The following is a 20,074-nucleotide window of genomic DNA, read 5'->3' on the forward strand; positions in this document are numbered from 1 at the left end:
CATTAGTCATCTAAAATCCTGCCAGGGGCTGTGTAATGGGCTTATGTAATGGAATAGGTCAGACCAGATAAACATCTCTACTCACTACATATAAAACAACTTCCTGCTTAACCGCTGTATCCAGGCAACTAACAGAGCCTAGTGAAAAATACATTTACCGCAAGACTTTTAAAAAAACAACACCTGTTATGTATGACAGGGTGCACTGTACAACTTAAGACAGTCCACTTCTACAGTTCTGCTTGTTTTCAAATCTACCTGGTGGTTAAGTGATCGTATTTATTGATTGGCTGGGGAGTGCATTCACTCGGGTAGTATTCATTAGTGCACACCATAGGGAAAAACATTTTTTTTGCAACGAAAACACATTTCTTATTGGACAAATTCCGGTAGGTCCCTGCCGTTTGTGGTTTCCTAGTGAATAAGACCCAGGGCCCCGCGCTCAGTTGGCTGAAGTATTGGAAACGTTGCAGACAAAAATGCCATTAATAGAGCTGAATGATCCCTTATTCTACATGTCAGAAGCAAGACACTACACAGAAAAATAGTTTATTCTCACAAATAAACTTTTATGTTGTTTTCAAGTATTCCAAAACTGTTAAATAAGTACAGGGGGTGTGTTCACGTGATTTTACATATTGGACATATAAGCACTGCTCCAATTTAATGTTCTGTTGGAAGTGTTTTCCCACGACCCCACGCAACACTAAAATGTCTGCAAACTATTCACATTTCTTTTTCTTTTTTTTGTTGAATTTCATCAAATCGGAAATGTTGACAGCTGGCTATTGAAGAAAGACCACACAGACAGTGCACCTGGAACAGTATACAGTGAAGAATGGAGGGTGACTGACGTCCATACAGGGGAGGTACACGTATAGCCAGGGTTGCGTTCATTAGGGAACACAACGGAAAAAGTTTTGCAATAAAATAAAATAAAATAAAAAAAGTGACAATTTCTTAGGAAGTCCGCTCTCATTTCAGTTAAGCTTTTTCCCCCCCTTTTTGTGCCTAAATGAACACAACCCTGGTTAATAACTGTGATTAGCTGCTTGCTGGTGATATGAACAGTACAGGAGAAAAGAAATAGGGGTTAACATTCATCTCAGTTGATCCCTTGATTACATTTGGCAGTTCAGTACTTCCACACTAAAAGACCTGTTTCCCAGACAAGGATTAAGACTAAAGAGCACGGAGAATCTCTATTGAAATAGCTTGGTAGTTCAGGGCTAGTCTGAATGTGTCTTGAGAAACCAGCCCTAAGATAACTCAAATAAAAGACTATACAGAAAGACTGGGGTTGTGGGGCAAGAAAGTGTTCCCATAGTTACAGTTACCGAGGGACTACCTACTGTTCTTCACCTTCTGTTAATTATTTTTTTCTAAAATTAGGCCTAAAACAGATATCCCAGGAGTCGTTCGTAAGGCACCTAATACTGTTTTGAAAATGATTGACTATTTAGTTGGTATAATGTTCTATTTAGTTCTCATGTGTTCACTATGAATGATTGGTTCTGCAGGGGATCTGAGAAACAACTACTAATACTTCAGCGAGTTTTAACTCATTTCCAGAACACGATTCAGTCTTTCTGTACATTCCTTCTTCTCCTCTCCATCTTACTTCGTGATGACGTGTTTAAAACAGCATACAGACGTCCCTACACATCATGTATTTCACCGATTAGTGTTTAAAACATTAAACCACCATTAAATGCCATGTTTCCATTGATCAGAGTGTTGTGGCTAGACGGTATACAGCATGTGTCAAACTCATTCCACGGAGGGCAGAATGTCCTCCCTTGTACTTGATCGATGAATCAAGGTCACTAATTAGTAAGGAACTCCCCTCACCTGGTTGTCTAGGTCTTAATTGAAAGGAACAACTAAAAACCAAACAGACACTAGGCCCTCCATGGAATGAGTTTGACACCCCTGGTATCCAGCAAAGGTAAAAAAAAGTTGCACGTTCGAGTCGGGGAGAATATTAGCATTTCAGCTAACCCTAACCTAATTCTCCTAACCTGCCAGGAAGTCAAATTCTGTCCGTAGCGGTATACGATCTAGTCAAAACCATCAGACGCTACTGAAATGAAGGTTAAACTACCAAAACGTTGGTACATTTCTTCACTTGTCAATGACCTATTACCCGTCATGCTGTAAACAGTCCTGTGTGAGCTTTAACACGTTGGGATAGTGCAGCTAGGCCAAACATTCTCTTAGAGAACACAAAACACAGGGTTTGTTTGGAGAGGAGAAGCACGGTTGGGGCCCAATTCCATTTCAATTCAGACAAGGAAGCAAACTGAAATTCCAATTCAGAATTCCGGGTTTGTGTCCTGAATTGAAATTGGAATAGAGCTCAACCCTGATGAGCAGCTGATAGAAGTCCACTGTGATTCCAGTGTGTTGGTGGGACTGAGTTCATTCATGAGTTGAATGGTTTAGAACAATGGAAACCTGTCATTATTCTACAACTGAACAGATTGATCCCATCAGAACATTACTGGACCCATATAATATGGGTTTTACACAAACTAAAAAATTAAAATAAAATAAAAAGAGTCTGGTTTGCCAACAGAATTTAGAATTGCGTACTGTGAGACAAAGATAAAGTTGAATAAGTCTGTCTACAGGACAGAGGATAGTCACCATAACAACTGTACACCTTCTACAATATTCATGTTCATTATGAATAATAATAATAAGAGGAAGAAGAAGACAGAAGTGCATTCACTTTCATTTACAGAAACAACTTTTCCTTCCGATTCTCTTTTTATTTGATTTTTAAATTTACTTTTTTTAAATTACTGAACTTCTTTAACATCATCAACAGGACAGTTGATTAGTGAGTCAAGTGTTTTCTGTACATGTAAAGGTGGAAGGACAGGCCTGCATCCCAAATGGCACCCTATTCCCTACATAGCGCACTACTTTTGACCAGAGCCCAAAGTAGTGCACTGCATAGGGAATAGTGTGCCATTTTGGAACGCAGGGATGACCTCCATTCAGAGAGCTTATCAGGCGTTGAGCCTCAGAGACTGGTCTTCTCTCCTCCGGGAGGAGATATCGATGTCTATTGAGTCTTTCCCCACGATGAGACGCAACCGTTTCGCCGGCGGGAGTGGAATGAAATCGTCCTCAAACTCATCGTCAAAGTAATCATCATCATCGTCATCCTCCTCTTCCTCCTCCTCATCAGACGAAGAATCATCTACCACAACGTTTTGCATCCTGTGCCCCCCGTGGCTCCCACCGTTCCTGGCCTCCAGGCCGAAGCCCCCACCACCCAGGCCACACCCCCCCGTGTCCCCCCTGTTGAAGGTGCTGTCGTCGGGGTGCGTCTGGGTCCGGCCATCGTCCTCCCTCTTCAGCTGGATCTTCAGCTTGGTGGAGCTGCTGGTGCTGTGGGGACCGGGAGGCCCGAACCCGTTCAGCTTGGACACGTGGTAGGAGCTGCATGAGCTGCCATTCTGCCTGTCCTGAGACTGGTCCTTCCTGAACATGATGCTGATCTTGGAGGTTGATGAGGATGAAGATGATGATGATGATGAGGAGTTGACCGGGGGTTGGGCGGTAGGCTGCGGTGTGGTCGTGGTGCTGCTCGCCTGCTGCTGCGTGCTGATTGGCTCGCTGGGCTCGTTGGTCTTGCTACTGCTGCTGTCTCGTCGCCGGCGGAGCGTCAGTTTGGGGATCCCTCCGCTGTTCTCCAGGATCAGCTGGGCATCGTAGCGCGTGATCCGCTGCTTCTTCTTCCCTTTGCTCTGCGACCTGTCCCCCCTGTGGCTCCGGTAACCCCCCTTCCCCTTATGCCTCCTGTCCTTCTCCCTCCCCTTGTCCCTGTTCCTGTCCTTCCTCCGCTCCCTGCGGAGGGGCTTGCTCCCATTGTAGTCCCAGTGGTGCTCCGGGACAGAGAGGCCCAGCAGCCTCTTGTCGCAGTCCGCCGTGTCGGCAGTACTGTGGTGGTGACGGGGGTGTTGGGAGGCCGCCACCGGGGCCGCCGCTATCGGCGTTAACAGCTCGCCGTATGACGAGTCCTCGCGCTTTATCGTCCGTTCGGGCCGGAGCTGGGTGAGCTGGCTGCGCCTGGTACAGACCCCTCTGCTTGTGTAGCCAGCATCCAGGCCTCCACCCAGCTCCAGCCCGTGGCCCAGGTACTGTTCCAGGTCAGCAGGCTCCGTTTTAATCACCACCCCTCCAGGGACGGTGCTGTGGCCCTCCAGCCCCCCAGGCTCCAGTTTAACCCCAGCTGACCCGGCTACAGCCTCCTGGACCTTTACCAGGGTCCTGGTGGACCTGCGAGTCCTGTAAGTGCAAGGCTGGCTCTGGCTGCCCTGGCAGACTGCCGGGGTGTTGTTCTCCTTGACCGCATGGCGGGTCAGGGCTGTCTGGACTGGTCCCTGTGAATCCTTCTCCTTCTTCAACGAAACGCCCGCCTTACATAGCGACAACGTCCTCGACTCCCGGAGACCCAGGCGACCAGGCCCCGGACCCAGCACCTCCCCTCGGGCCCCCAACGATGCTGCCGCCTTGGGCTCCGAACCTCTGCCCCTGCTGCTTCGACTCCGCAACCGCACCTTGGAGAGCGAAGGCTTGGCGGGTTTGGATTTGAGTCTCTTTGGTACCCTGTTAGTGTTTCTATGACTTTGTTTAGAAGGTGAGGTAGAGGTTAGAGCTCTGGAAAGAGACTGTCTGGTTTGAGTCCTGGTTTTGCTGAACTTCATACTGGAGGAAGTCCTTTTCCTTCCAGCTGAGGGGGGAGAAGAGTGGGAAACTAAACATCAAATCATTCCTAAATTGAATTTTAAACGTAATTCTTGAAGTAACTGTTAAAATTGTGTTTCTTTATTTTACACATTTAAAAAAAAAAATCTACAAATTCAGCATAGGGGAAAAACTAACAATACAAGCGGTGGAGGTGATCCAACTAAAACCCCAATTGGAAACAATGGACCCCAACCTCAGCCCTAATTTCAACCCTGGTTTTTGACCTGTTCTTACATGTGTGTGTGTTTGGCATGTCCTGAGAGTCTATGTCGGTGTGGGATTCCACAGAGTGGCTGTCGGAGTTCCTGCTGCCCTCTCCCAGCTCCATCTTCTTCAGCCGGTTCAGACGCTTGTCCGTCTCCCGTAACCCGTACTTGCTGTTGATCACCGGAGCCTCCGCCGGCAGCCCGGCTTTGGATTTGAAAGCACCAGTGAGACGTCTGCAAAAAACAATAAACAAGGACCGGTGAAGTTCACAAATACGTCTTAAATTGTAATACCTCGTCTTCATATTCCTTCATCCACATGAATAAACCCTGCTTATTAATGTGCATTTATGTATTTGTATTAATTGTGCCATTGCTTCGCATTACCTCAAATTATGTCAACAAAAGAGATGGAAATCCAAAGCAGATTTTGTTGTTATTCAATCAATAGAAAAATGGGATGTCAAGACCAATTCGTACCGTTCACACGTATAGCATTCACAATATTCATTGTTCTCCCCAAAGAATCCGTCACCGTAGTAACAGGAGATCTCTTCTCCTGGTTCGATGTCCCTCAGCACCTTGACACAGGCCGTGTCGCGACCCGTCGACACAAACTGGAACACACACCACGACATTCATGTTACACCTTCAGCCATCTAAGCCACACAACTACAACCGTTACACACCAGGGACCGTGTTTACAGAGAGTCTCTGAGTAGACTACAACCGTTACCCACCAGGGACCGTGTTTACAGAGAGTCTCTGAGTAGACGTGCTGATTTAGGATCAGTTTGGCCTTATAGATCACTGCTGCTACTCGCTGTTTATTATCTATGCATGGTCACTTTACCCCTACCTACATGTACAAATTACCTCGACTAACCTGTACCCCAGCACACTGACTCGGTACCGGTACCCCCTGTATATAGCCTCGTTGTTGTTATTTTATTGTGTTACTTTTATATTTTTTCACTTTCGTTTATTTAGCAAATATTTTCTTTTTAACTGCATTGTTGGTTAAGGGCTTGTAAGTAAGCATTTCACGATAAGGTCTACACACCGGTTGTATTCGGCGCATGTGACAAATAACATTTGATTTGATGAATTCGATTATATGGAGGGGAAGGACATGATCCTAAATCAGCACTTTATAAATATGGGCCCTGAGGTAACCTTTATCACAGGTGGGTAGGAGAATCAAAAACTGAAGTGAACAATTCAAAGTAAAGAAATAAACTTTTAATGAAGTGAAACTTTTCAGTCACAACTTTGTTAAGGCATGTTTCACCAATCTTTTGTTGCAAGAAATAAAACGATACATTAAAAATAATAGTATATTTTATTGTCTATGTGTGAACCAGCCTCTTTCTGCCATCTTAATCGATATACCATGTGTATTGCGTTAACCTCATTCCACACAAAGGGTAGCAGGCTATGGTACTGATCCCTGGGCGATATCACACTCACCTTGCAATTTGGCCGGCAATCTGAAAATACAAAACAACACAAAAGATTAGGATCACAATTTCCTCAGACTCACCCTATCTGACCTTCTGGAACACTGACAAAGGACTCACCTTATCTGACCTTCTGGAACACTGACAAAGGACTCACCCTAAATGGCCTTCTGGAACACTGACAAAGGACTCACCCTATCTGACCTTCTGGAACACTGACAAAGGACTCACCCTATCAGACCTTCTGGAACACTGACAAAGGACTCACCCTATCTGACCTTCTGGAACACTGGCAAAGGACTCACCCTAAATGGCCTTCTGGAACACTGACAAAGGACTCACCCTATCTGGCCTTCTGGAACACTGACAAATCACTCACCCTATCTGACCTTCTGGAACACTGACAAAGGACTCGCCCTATCTGGCCTTCTGGAACACTGACAAAGGACCCACCCTATCTGACCTTCTGGAACACTGACAAAGGACTCACCTTATCTGACCTTCTGGAACACTGACAAAGGACTCACCCTAAATGGCCTTCTGGAACACTGACAAAGGACTCACCCTATCTGACCTTCTGGAACACTGACAAAGGACTCACCCTATCAGACCTTCTGGAACACTGACAAAGGACTCACCCTATCTGACCTTCTGGAACACTGGCAAAGGACTCACCCTAAATGGCCTTCTGGAACACTGACAAAGGACTCACCCTATCTGGCCTTCTGGAACACTGACAAATCACTCACCCTATCTGACCTTCTGGAACACTGACAAAGGACTCGCCCTATCTGGCCTTCTGGAACACTGACAAAGGACTCACCCTATCTGACCTTCTGGAACACTGACAAAGGACTCACCCTATCTGACCTTCTGGAACACTGACAAAGGACTCACCCTATCTGACCTTCTGGAACACTGGCAAAGGACTCACCCTAAATGGCCTTCTGGAACACTGACAAAGGACTCACCCTATCTGACCTTCTGGAACACTGACAAAGGACTCACCCTAACTGGCCTTCTGGAACACTGACAAAGGACTCACCCTATCTGGCCTTCTGGAACACTGACAAAGGACTCACCCTAACTGGCCTTCTGGAACACTGACAAAGGACTCACCCTATCTGGCCTTCTGGAACACTGACAAAGGACTCGCCCTATCTGACCTTCTGGAACACTGACAAAGGACTCACCCTATCTGACCTTCTGGAACACTGGCAAAGGACTCACCCTAAATGGCCTTCTGGAACACTGACAAAGGACTCACCCTATCTGACCTTCTGGAACACTGACAAAGGACTCACCCTAACTGGCCTTCTGGAACACTGACAAAGGACTCACCCTATCTGGCCTTCTGGAACACTGACAAAGGACTCACCCTAAATGGCCTTCTGGAACACTGACAAAGGACTCACCCTAAATGGCCTTCTGGAACACTGACAAAGGACTCACCCTAACTGGCCTTCTGGAACACTGACAAAGGACTCACCCTAACTGGCCTTCTGGAACACTGACAATGGACTCACCCTATCTGGCCTTCTGGAACACTGACAAAGGACTCACCCTATCTGACCTTCTGGAACACTGACAAAGGACTCACCCTAAATGGCCTTCTGGAACACTGACAAAGGACTCACCCTATCTGGCCTTCTGGAACACTGACAAAGGACTCACCCTATCTGACCTTCTGGAACACTGACAAAGGACTCACCCTAAATGGCCTTCTGGAACACTGACAAAGGACTCACCCTAACTGGCCTTCTGGAACACTGACAAAGGACTCACCCTAAATGGTCTTCTGGAACACTGACAAAGGACTCACCCTATCTGGCCTTCTGGAACACTGACAAAGGACTCACCCTAACTGGCCTTCTGGAACACTGACAAAGGACTCACCCTATCTGACCTTCTGGAACACTGACAAAGGACTCACCCTATCTGACCTTCTGGAACACTGACAAAGGACCCACCCTATCTGACCTTCTGGAACACTGACAAAGGACTCACCCTAAATGGCCTTCTGGAACACTGGCAAAGGACTCACCCTATCTGACCTTCTGGAACACTGACAAAGGACTCACCCTATCTGACCTTCTGGAACACTGACAAAGGACTCACCCTATCTGACCTTCTGGAACACTGACAAAGGACTCACCCTATCTGACCTTCTGGAACACTGACAAAGGACTCACCCTAAATGGCCTTCTGGAACACTGACAAAGGACTCACCCTATCTGACCTTCTGGAACACTGACAAAGGACTCACCCTATCTGACCTGCTGGAACACTGACAAAGGACTCACCCTAAATGGCCTTCTGGAACACTGACAAAGGACTCACCCTATCTGGCCTTCTGGAACACTGACAAAGGACTCACCCTAAATGACCTTCTGGAACACTGACAAAGGACTCACCCTATCTGACCTTCTGGAACACTGACAAAGGACTCACCCTATCTGGCCTTCTGGAACACTGACAAAGGACTCACCCTAAATGACCTTCTGGAACAATGACAAAGGACTCACCCTAAATGGCCTTCTGGAACACTGACAAAGGACTCACCCTATCTGACCTTCTGGAACACTGACAAAGGACTCACCCTATCTGACCTGCTGGAACACTGACAAAGGACTCACCCTAAATGACCTTCTGGAACACTGACAAAGGACTCACCCTATATGACCTTCTGGAACACTGACAAAGGACTCACCCTATCTGGCCTTCTGGAACACTGACAAAGGACTCACCCTAAATGACCTTCTGGAACAATGACAAAGGACTCACCCTAAATGGCCTTCTGGAACACTGACAAAGGACTCACCCTATCTGACCTTCTGGAACACTGGCAAAGGACTCACCCTATCTGGCCTTCTGGAACACTGACAAAGGACTCACCCTATCTGGCCTTCTGGAACACTGCCAAAGGACTCACCCTAAATGGCCTTCTGGAACACTGACAAAGGACTCACCCTAAATGGCCTTCTGGAACACTGACAAAGGACTCACCCTATCTGACCTTCTGGAACACTGACAAAGGACTCACCCTATCTGACCTTCCGGAACACTGACAAAGGACTCACCCTAAATGGCCTTCTGGAACACTGACAAAGGACTCACCCTAAATGGCCTTCTGGAACACTGACAAAGGACTCACCCTAAATGGCCTTCTGGAACACTGACAAAGGACTCACCCTATCTGACCTTCTGGAACACTGACAAAGGACTCACCCTATCTGACCTTCTGGAACACTGACAAAGGACTCACCCTATCTGACCTTCTGGAACACTGACAAAGGACTCACCCTATCTGGCCTTCTGGAACACTGACAAAGGACTCACCCTAAATGGCCTTCTGGAACACTGACAAAGGACTCACCCTAAATAGACTTCTGGAACACTGACAAAGGACTCACCCCATCTGACCTTCTGGAACACTGACAAAGGACTCACCCTATCTGGCCTTCTGGAACACTGGCAAAGGACTCACCCTAAATGGCCTTCTGGAACACTGACAAAGGACTCACCCTAACTGGCCTTCTGGAACACTGACAAAGGACTCGCCCTAACTGGCCTTCTGGAACACTGACAAAGGACTCACCCTATCTGGCCTTCTGGAACACTGACAAAGGACTCACCCTATCTGGCCTTCTGGAACACTGACAAAGGACTCACCCTAAATGGCCTTCTGGAACACTGACAAAGGACTCACCCTATCTGACCTTCTGGAACACTGACAAAGGACTCACCCTATCTGACCTTCTGGAACACTGACAAAGGACTCACCCTAAATGGACTTCTGGAACACTGACAAAGGACTCACCCTATCTGACCTTCTGGAACACTGACAAAGGACTCACCCTATCTGACCTTCTGGAACACTGACAAAGGACTCACCCTAAATGGACTTCTGGAACACTGACAAAGGACTCACCCCATCTGACCTTCTGGAACACTGACAAAGGACTCACCCTAACTGGCCCCCTATTCACTATTTAGTGCACTACTTTTGACCAGAGCTTCTCAGCCGTCTGATATTAAAACACCTATTATCTGTTCCTGTGTTGGAGACAGACGCAAAAACATCCATTGTAACTGCCCAGAATAAATCTATCTGTAAACTTTATTTGGGAGTGCTGGCCGTATTTTTTCATGTAAGTTGGGTTTACTTGTTGTATTTTGATTGATTTATTCAACCTTATTCTACAGGTAAATGAATTAAGATCCAATGCCAACCCATATGGTGTGGGCAGTGGAGACTGTAGTACCGTGGTTGATGAAGGCTGCAGGCCCCAGCCACAGCTGAGCACAGTTCTTGCGTGTCGAGTACATGACACTGAAGTCGTTCTCCCCGTGCCGCAGCAGCATGTTCTCCTCACTCTCCGACAGCTCAGCGATGCAGCCCACCAAGTACTCAATCTTATCATTCCTTTTCCTGAAGACCAAGAGAAAGAAAGAAAGTGAGAGAGAGAGAGACAGAGAGAAAAGGCGATCCAAATAAGGGACGTGATCACTACGACACAGAAAATCAAGGACTAAAGGGCATAGTGGTTTTAGTGGTTTGAGAGAAGGTCGGTCCATTTCCATGATAATGCTGTCAGAACAGCATGAAGTGTGAAATACGTTCCTCACCATTCCTTCGTTGCCACGATCTTGGCTCCGTTTTGCTCAGAGGAGTAGCGGTTACACGGGAGAATCTCAAACCCACTGTCAGTCGCAAACATCCGGAGATACACAAATACCTGTACAAATGGGAAAACAAAAAAGTTACAAGGAAAGAAGTGACTTGCTCTTGTGGTTCACCAACCTAATAAAAAGGTATGTGTTGGATCAGTTGACTGGTGCAGGTCCTACTTCATAATGACTGTTTATCGGCCCAGCACCACATCAATAAGAGATGTGTGTTTCACTATCAACAGTGCTACTTGTGGGGGTGCTTCCCAAATGATATAGTGCACTACTTTTGACCAGAGTCCTATGTGACCTGGCATAGGGTGTCATTTGTGACTCTGCGGTGTTGTAATCTCACATGCTGTTTGAAGAGCTTCTCCTGGGCTTTAGACTTGTGTAGGAAGTGGTGTCTGGACCAGTCTCCAGAGGTCAGCGCTCTGAAAGCCTTCTCCAGGTTGTCATGCTTCTTGAACCGCTCAATAATCTCCTTCAGCTCCTCCTGTCTTCCCTTAATTGGTCGAAACCTGTCACGAACATCACCAGTGTCATCAATAACAACAAAAACATTCCGGTTTCCAAGGTGACCAAATACAATTCAAATGATCTAGCGAAAGATCTAGAAGGAAGACTATAAGTGGATAAGAGACATTTCACAAAAACATTTCTCGATGCGTTCTAAAGTGCTCATTGTCAGTGACTGCAATTGATTGGATTTCTGTAGTGCTTTTCCCAGACAGTAGCACTCTGACAGTGATGAGACTGAAGGTCTAGACCTGGCTCCGTGATGAGAGAGGAGGTCTAGACCTGGCTCAGTGATGAGACTGGAGGTCTAGACCTGGCTCAGTGATGAGACTGGTGGTCTAGACCTGGCTCAGTGATGAGAGAGGAGGTCTAGACCTGGCTCAGTGATGAGAGAGGAGGTCTAGACCTGGCTCAGTGATGAGACTGAAGGTCTAGACCTGGCTCCGTGATGAGACTGAAGGTCTAGACCTGGCTCCGTGATGAGAGAGGAGGTCTAGACCTGGCTCAGTGATGAGAGAGGAGGTCTAGACCTGGCTCCGTGATGAGAGAGGAGGTCTAGACCTGGCTCAGTGATGAGAGAGGAGGTCTAGACCTGGCTCAGTGATGAGAGAGGAGGTCTAGACTTGGCTCAGTGATGAGAGAGGAGGTCTAGACCTGGCTCAGTGATGAGAGAGGAGGTCTAGACCTGGCTCAGTGATGAGACTGAAGGTCTAGACCTGGCTCAGTGATGAGAGAGGAGGTCTAGACCTGGCTCAGTGATGAGAGAGGAGGTCTAGACCTGGCTCAGTGATGAGACTGGAGGTCTAGACCTGGCTCAGTGATGAGAGAGGAGGTCTAGACCTGGCTCAGTGATGAGAGAGGAGGTCTAGACCTGGCTCAGTGATGAGAGAGGAGGTCTAGACCTGGCTCAGTGATGAGAGAGGAGGTCTAGACCTGGCTCAGTGATGAGAGAGGAGGTCTAGACCTGGCTCAGTGATGAGAGAGGAGGTCTAGACCTGGCTCAGTGATGAGAGAGGAGGTCTAGACCTGGCTCAGTGATGAGAGAGGAGGTCTAGACCTGGCTCAGTGATGAGAGAGGAGGTCTAGACCTGGCTCAGTGATGAGAGAGGAGGTCTAGACCTGGCTCAGTGATGAGACTGGAGGTCTAGACCTGGCTCAGTGATGAGAGAGGAGGTCTAGACCTGGCTCAGTGATGAGAGAGGAGGTCTAGACCTGGCTCAGTGATGAGAGAGGAGGTCTAGACCTGGCTCCGTGATGAGAGAGGAGGTCTAGACCTGGCTCAGTGATGAGAGAGGAGGTCTAGACCTGGCTCAGTGATGAGAGAGGAGGTCTAGACCTGGCTCAGTGATGAGACTGGAGGTCTAGACCTGGCTCAGTGATGAGAGAGGAGGTCTAGACCTGGCTCAGTGATGAGAGAGGAGGTCTAGACCTGGCTCAGTGATGAGAGAGGAGGTCTAGACCTGGCTCCGTGATGAGAGAGGAGGTCTAGACCTGGCTCCGTGATGAGAGAGGAGGTCTAGACCTGGCTCAGTGATGAGAGAGGAGGTCTAGACCTGGCTCAGTGATGAGAGAGGAGGTCTAGACCTGGCTCAGTGATGAGAGGGGAGGTCTAGACCTGGCTCAGTGATGAGAGAGGAGGTCTAGACCTGGCTCAGTGATGAGAGAGGAGGTCTAGACCTGGCTCAGTGATGAGAGAGGAGGTCTAGACCTGGCTCAGTGATGAGAGAGGTGGTCTAGACCTGGCTCAGTGATGAGAGAGGAGGTCTAGACCTGGCTCAGTGATGAGAGAGGAGGTCTAGACCTGGCTCAGTGATGAGAGAGGAGGTCTAGACCTGGCTCAGTGATGAGAGAGGAGGTCTAGACCTGGCTCAGTGATGAGAGAGGAGGTCTAGACCTGGCTCAGTGATGAGAGAGGAGGTCTAGACCTGGCTCAGTGATGAGAGAGGAGGTCTAGACCTGGCTCAGTGATGAGAGAGGAGGTCTAGACCTGGCTCAGTGATGAGAGAGGAGGTCTAGACCTGGCTCAGTGATGAGAGAGGAGGTCTAGACCTGGCTCAGTGATGAGAGAGGAGGTCTAGACCTGGCTCAGTGATGAGAGAGGAGGTCTAGACCTGGCTCAGTGATGAGAGAGGAGGTCTAGACCTGGCTCAGTGATGAGAGAGGAGGTCTAGACCTGGCTCAGTGATGAGAGAGGAGGTCTAGACCTGGCTCAGTGATGAGAGAGGAGGTCTAGACCTGGCTCCGTGATGAGAGAGGAGGTCTAGACCTGGCTCCGTGATGAGAGAGGAGGTCTAGACCTGGGCCCATATTCACAAAGTGTCTCCGAGTGCTGATCTAGGATCCGTTTAGCCTTTTAAATCATATTGAATAAGAGGGGGGGGACCTGATCCGAGATCAGCACTCCTACTTTGAGATGCTTTGTAAATACAGGCCCTGGTGTTCCTGTGTATGTCTGGAAGCCCAGAGTTAGGGTTATAGACAGGTTGCCTGACAGCTTCACAAAAATGATGCAACTGAGAACGTCTCTTCTGGTGACTTTTTAAAAAAAGGACATTCTACTTAAAAACACAGAAATGTAATTCTGTTGACACTATCTGGAATATGTGATGCGCGCCACTGCACTGTAGTGAGACAATGAGGCGCAAGCGTTGTCTGTAAACTAACTTGTCACTCTGATCTTAAAGGGACAGTGTGAGATTTTGGCAATTACCATTTTTTTCTACTTACCCAGAGTCAGATGAACTCGTCATGGATAACCATTTATATGTCTCTGTGTGCAGTTTAAAGGAAGGGAGCTGTGGCTAATTAGCGTTAGCGCAATGACTAGTTAGCAATTGTACTAACGCTAGTTAGCAACTTCCTTCAAACTGCACGCAGACATAAAAATGGTTCATCTGATTCTGGGTATGTAGAAAAAGGGCTTAATTGCCCAAATCTCTCTTTAAAATCAGTCTAGGCAAAAATACACTGTATGTGGACACCTGCTAATCGAACATCTCATACCAAAATCATGGGCATTAATATGGAGTTGGTCCCCCCTTTGCTGCTATAACAGCCTCCACTCTTCTGGGAAGGCTTTCCACTAGATGTTGGAACATTGCTGAGGGGACTTGCTTCCATTCAGCCACAAGAACATTAGTGAGGTCGAGCACTGATGTTGGGCGATTAGGCCTGGCTCGCAGTCGGCGTTCCAATTCATCCCAAAGGTGTTCGATGGGGTTGAGGTCAGGGCTCTGTGCGGGCCAGTCAAGTTTTTCCACACCGATCTCGACAAACCGTTTCTATATGGACCTTGCTTTGTGCACGGGGGCATTGTCATGCTGAAACAGGAAAGGACCTTCCCCAAACTGTTGCCACAAAGTTGGAAGCACAGAATCGTCTAGAATGTCATTGTATGTTGTAGCGTTAAGATTTCCCTTCACTGGAACTAAGGGGCCTAGTCCGAACCATGAAAAACAGCCCCAGACCATTATTCCTCCTCCACCAAACTTTACAGTTGGCACTATGCATTGGGGCAGGTAACCCAGATTTGTCCGTCCGACTGCCAGATGGTGAAGCATGATTCATCCCTCTAGAGAACGCGTTTCCACTGCTCCAGAGTCCAATGGCGGCGAGCTTTACACCACTCCAGCCGACGCTTGGCATTGCGCATGGTGATCTTAGGCTTGTGTGCTGCTCGGCCATGGAAACCCATTTCATGAAGCTCCTGACGAACAGTTCTTGTGCTGATGTTGCTTCCAGAAGCAGTTTGGAACTCGGTAGTGAGTGTTGCAACCGAGGACAGGCGATTTTTACGCGCTATGCGCTTCAGCACTCGGCGGTCCCGTTCTGTGAGCTTGTGTGGCCTACCACTTCGAGGCTGATTCGTTGTTGCTCCTAGACATTTACACTTCACAATAACAGCACTTACAGTTGACCGGGGCAGCTCTAGCAGGGCAGAAATGTTATGAACCGACTTCTTGGAAAGGTGGCATCCTATGACGGTGCCATGTTAAAAGTCACTGAGCTCTTCAGTAAGGCCATTCTACTGCCAATGTTTGTCTATGGAGATTGCATGGCTGTGCGCTCGATTTTATACACGTCAGCAATGGGTGTGGCTGAAATAGCTGAATCCACTAATTTGAAAGGGTGTCCACATACTTTTGTATATATAATGTGTATATATATATATATATATATATATATATATATATATATATATATATATATATATATATATATATATATATATATATATATATATATATATATATATATATATATATATATATATATATATATATATATATATATATATACATATATACACACACACACACACACACACTACCAGTCAAAAGTTTGGACACACCTACTCATTGAAGGGATTTTCTTTATTTTTTACAATTACAATTTTACAATAGTGAAGACATCAAAACTATGAAATAACACATATGGAATCATGTAGTAACCAAAAAAGTGTTAAACAAATCAAAATATATTTTATATTCGAGATTCTTCAAATAGCCACACTTTGCCTTGATGACAGCTTTGCACACTCTTGGCATTCTCTCAACCAGCTTCATGAGGTAGTCACCTGGAATGCATTTCAATTAACAGGTGTGCCTTCTTAAAAGTTAATTTGTGGAATTTCTTTCCTCCTTAATGCGTTTGAGCCAATCAGTTGTGTTGTGACAAGGTGGGGGGGTATACAGAAGATAGCCCTATTTGGTAAAATACTAAATTATGGCAAGAACAGCTCAAATAAGCAAAGAGAAACGACAGTCCATCATTACTTTAAGACATGAAGGTCAGTCAATCCAGAACATTTCAATAACTTTTAAAGTTTCTTCAAGTGCAGTCGCAAAAACCATCAAGCACTTTGATGAAACTGGCGCTCATGAGGACCGCCACAGGAATGGAAGACCCAGAGTTACCTCTGCTGCAGAGGATAGGATAAGTTAATTAGAGTTACCAGCCTCAGAAACTGCAGCCCAAATAAATGCTTCACAGAGTTCAAGTCACAGACACATCTCAACATCAACTGTGAATCAGGCCTTAATGGTCGAATTACTGCAAATAAACCACTACTAAAAGACACTAATAATAAGAAGAGACCTGCTTGGGCCAAGAAACACGAGCAATGGGCATTAGACAGAGATTTTTGGTTCCAACCGCCGTGTCTTTGTGAGACGTGGTGTGAGTGAACGGATGATCTCCGCATGTGTGGTTCCCACCGTAATGCATGGAGGAGGAGGTGTGATGGTGTGGGGATGCTTTGCTGGTGACACTGCAGTGATTTATTTAGAATTCAAGGCACACTTAACCAGCATGGCTACCACAGCATTATGCAGCGATACGCCATCCCATCTGGTTTGGGCTTAGTGGGACTATAATTTGTTTTTCAACAGGACAATGACCCAACACACCGCCAGGCTGTGTAAGGTCTATTTGACCAAGAAGGAGCGTGATGGAGTGCTGCATCAGAAAACCTGGCCTCCACAATCCCGACTTCAACCCAATTGAGATGGTTTGGGATGAGTCGGACGGCAGAGTGAAGGAAAAGCAGCCAACAAGTGCTCAGCATATGTGGGAACTCCTTCAAGACTGTTAGAAAAGCATTCCAGGTGAAGCTGGTTGAGAGAATACCAAGAGTATATTTTGATTTGTTTAACACTTTTTTGGTTACTACATGATTCCATGTGTGTTATTTCATAGTGTTGATGTCTTCACTATTATTCTACAATGTAAAAAATAGTAAAAATAAAGAAAAACCCTTGAATGAGTAGGTGTGTCCAAACTTTTGACTGGTACTGTGTATATATATAACAATTTGGGAGTGGGGGCAACGATTTAGCAGCGGAAGTTCAGGTATTGGTCGAGGATGAGGGTTAGGGGTCAAAGTCAGGTTTAAGGTTAGGTATAAGGCCCCAGACACACCTGGTGTTCATCTTGTGTGTCTGGAAGCCCAGGTAGGGGTCGAGGATGAGGGTTAGGGATCAAAGTCAGGTTTAAGGTTAGGGTTAAGGCCCCAGACAGACCTGGTGTTCATCTTGTGTGTCTGGAAGCCCAGGTAGGGGTCGAGGATGAGGGTTAGGGGTCAGAGTCAGGTTTAAGGTTAGGGTTAAGGCCCCAGACACACCTGGTGTTCATCTTGTGTGTCTGGAAGCCCAGGTAGGGGTCGAGGATGAGGGTTAGGGGTCAGAGTCAGGTTTAAGGTTAGGGTTAAGGCCACAGACAGACCTGGTGTTCATCTTGTGTGTCTGGAAGCCCAGGTAGGGGTCGAGGATGAGGGTTAGGGGTCAGAGTCAGGTTTAAGGTTAGGGTTAAGGCCACAGACAGACCTGGTGTTCATCTTGTGTGTCTGGAAGCCCAGGTAGGGGTCGAGGATGAGGGTTAGGGGTCAGAGTCAGGTTTAAGGTTAGGGTTAAGGCCACAGACAGACCTGGTGTTCATCTTGTGTGTCTGGAAGCCCAGGTAGGGGTCGAGGATGAGGGTTAGGGGTCAGAGTCAGGTTTAAGGTTAGGGTTAAGGCCACAGACAGACCTGGTGTTCATCTTGTGTGTCTGGAAGCCCAGGTAGGGGTCGAGGATGAGGGTTAGGGGTCAGAGTCAGGTTTAAGGTTAGGGTTAAGGCCACAGACAGACCTGGTGTTCATCTTGTGTGTCTGGAAGCCCAGGTAGGGGTCGAGGATGAGGGTTAGGGGTCAGAGTCAGGTTTAAGGTTAGGGTTAAGGCCCCAGACAGACCTGGTGTTCATCTTGTGTGTCTGGAAGCCCAGGTAGGGGTCGAGGATGAGGGTTAGGGGTCAGAGTCAGGTTTAAGGTTAGGGTTAAGGCCCCAGACAGACCTGGTGTTCATCTTGTGTGTCTGGAAGCCCAGGTAGGGGTCGAGGATGAGGGTTAGGGGTCAGAGTCAGGTTTAAGGTTAGGGTTAAGGCCCCAGACAGACCTGGTGTTCATCTTGTGTGTCTGGAAGCCCAGGTAGGGGTCGAGGATGAGGGTTAGGGGTCAGAGTCAGGTTTAAGGTTAGGGTTAAGGCCACAGACAGACCTGGTGTTCATCTTGTGTGTCTGGAAGCCCAGGTAGGGGTCGAGGATGAGGGTTAGGGGTCAGAGTCAGGTTTAAGGTTAGGGTTAAGGCCACAGACAGACCTGGTGTTCATCTTGTGTGTCTGGAAGCCCAGGTAGGGGTCGAGGATGAGGGTTAGGGGTCAGAGTCAGGTTTAAGGTTAGGGTTAAGGCCCCAGACAGACCTGGTGTTCATCTTGTGTGTCTGGAAGCCCAGGTAGGGGTCGAGGATGAGGGTTAGGGGTCAGAGTCAGGTTTAAGGTTAGGGTTAAGGCCCCAGACAGACCTGGTGTTCATCTTGTGTGTCTGGAAGCCCAGGTAGGGGTCGAGGATGAGGGTTAGGGGTCAGAGTCAGGTTTAAGGTTAGGGTTAAGGCCCCAGACAGACCTGGTGTTCATCTTGTGTGTCTGGAAGCCCAGGTAGGGGTCGAGGATGAGGCTGGTGGTGAGGTCATCGTGCTCACACAGCTCCTTGGCGGTCATCCCAGAGGATGGGACACAGCGTCGCTCCGCCTCCAGGATGGCCGCACTGAACCCTGGGAAAAACATGAGTAAATGAGTGCACAGAGTAGGGTGAAGTTACCCCTAGACCAGCGGTTCCCAACATTTTAACATTCCGGGGAACACCAAATCACCCTCAAGGACCACAGCCTTTAATTTTTTACATTCACTACTAAAATTGACAAAATTTGACTTCCAAGATATTCTGTTAAAATGGTTCGGTGAATGGTGGTCCTCAAGAGCTTTCGACTGTGATTTGGTGTTCCCCGGAACGGAAAAGGTTGGGAACTGCTCCCTAGACGCTAATCTTGTTGCATTTTCCCCACTATTGGTAATGGTTAGGATCAGTTGGCCAATCCATAGCAAAACATTTTGCAACAGAAAACTAAAATCTGTGCTGTTATTGGACAATATCAAGTACATAGTAAAGCCTACGGCTCTGTTTCAAAATGTTTTGTACCAACTGAACTAGGCCCAGGGTCACTCACTAGGAAACAAACGGAAGCCAACGGACTGAAAGGAGAAGGGATTACCTCAACGTGTCCAATAAGAAACTCTTGTTTTCCATTGCAAAACGTTTTGTTACGGTGTGCACTTATGAATACGACCCATTTGATAGAATAAAGTCCCAGTCGCAGTACTCACGGCGGCTACATCTCCTGCTGCCAGTCCCCGGTCGTAGAGAGCTCCTCTGTGGGTGCAGCTGCTGCTGGGAGCGGGTCTGGCTATGGCTCACAGGCTGCTGGGAGCTGGTGGAGTACCTGCTGCCATTCAACACCATGCTCTTGGATTGGCCCAGCCACTTCATACCCACAAGCCCCCTGGTCCAGTTGCATTTAGTCTCCGAGTTGAGGGAGCATTCAGAGTGGGGAAGACTGGAAGCTAGGGGCTGTCACCTTGGGGTGGG

The 20,074-nt window shown here is 47.4% G+C and overlaps 1 protein-coding gene across 2 annotated transcripts in view; it reads right to left on the reverse strand.

Annotated features, from left to right (window-relative positions):
- Positions 1–535: 535 nt before the first annotated feature.
- The window catches only part of LOC311121683 (histone-lysine N-methyltransferase KMT5B-like), a 33,223-nt gene continuing 13,684 nt past the window's right edge, over positions 536–20,074 (reverse strand). The window contains exons 2-10 of one of the 2 annotated variants that reach the window (XM_084196141.1): positions 19,813–20,063; positions 19,055–19,202; positions 11,457–11,622; positions 11,060–11,169; positions 10,696–10,862; positions 6,441–6,460; positions 5,451–5,587; positions 4,999–5,204; positions 536–4,747 (exon numbers count right to left, since the gene is read on the reverse strand). In XM_084196141.1, coding sequence (XP_084052267.1) covers positions 3,018–4,747; positions 4,999–5,204; positions 5,451–5,587; positions 6,441–6,460; positions 10,696–10,862; positions 11,060–11,169; positions 11,457–11,622; positions 19,055–19,202; positions 19,813–19,975 — 2,847 coding nt within the window. In that variant the 5' untranslated portion in view covers positions 19,976–20,063 and the 3' untranslated portion in view covers positions 536–3,017. Of the gene's footprint in view, positions 4,748–4,998; positions 5,205–5,450; positions 5,588–6,440; positions 6,461–10,695; positions 10,863–11,059; positions 11,170–11,456; positions 11,623–17,539; positions 17,585–19,054; positions 19,203–19,812; positions 20,064–20,074 lie in introns of those variants that run through there. The other variant, XM_084196142.1, reaches the window with a different exon arrangement.

The sequence above is a fragment of the Coregonus lavaretus genome (assembly GCF_964263955.1).
Source record: "Coregonus lavaretus genome assembly, contig: HAP1_SCAFFOLD_2827, whole genome shotgun sequence".
NCBI lineage: Eukaryota > Metazoa > Chordata > Actinopteri > Salmoniformes > Salmonidae > Coregonus > Coregonus lavaretus.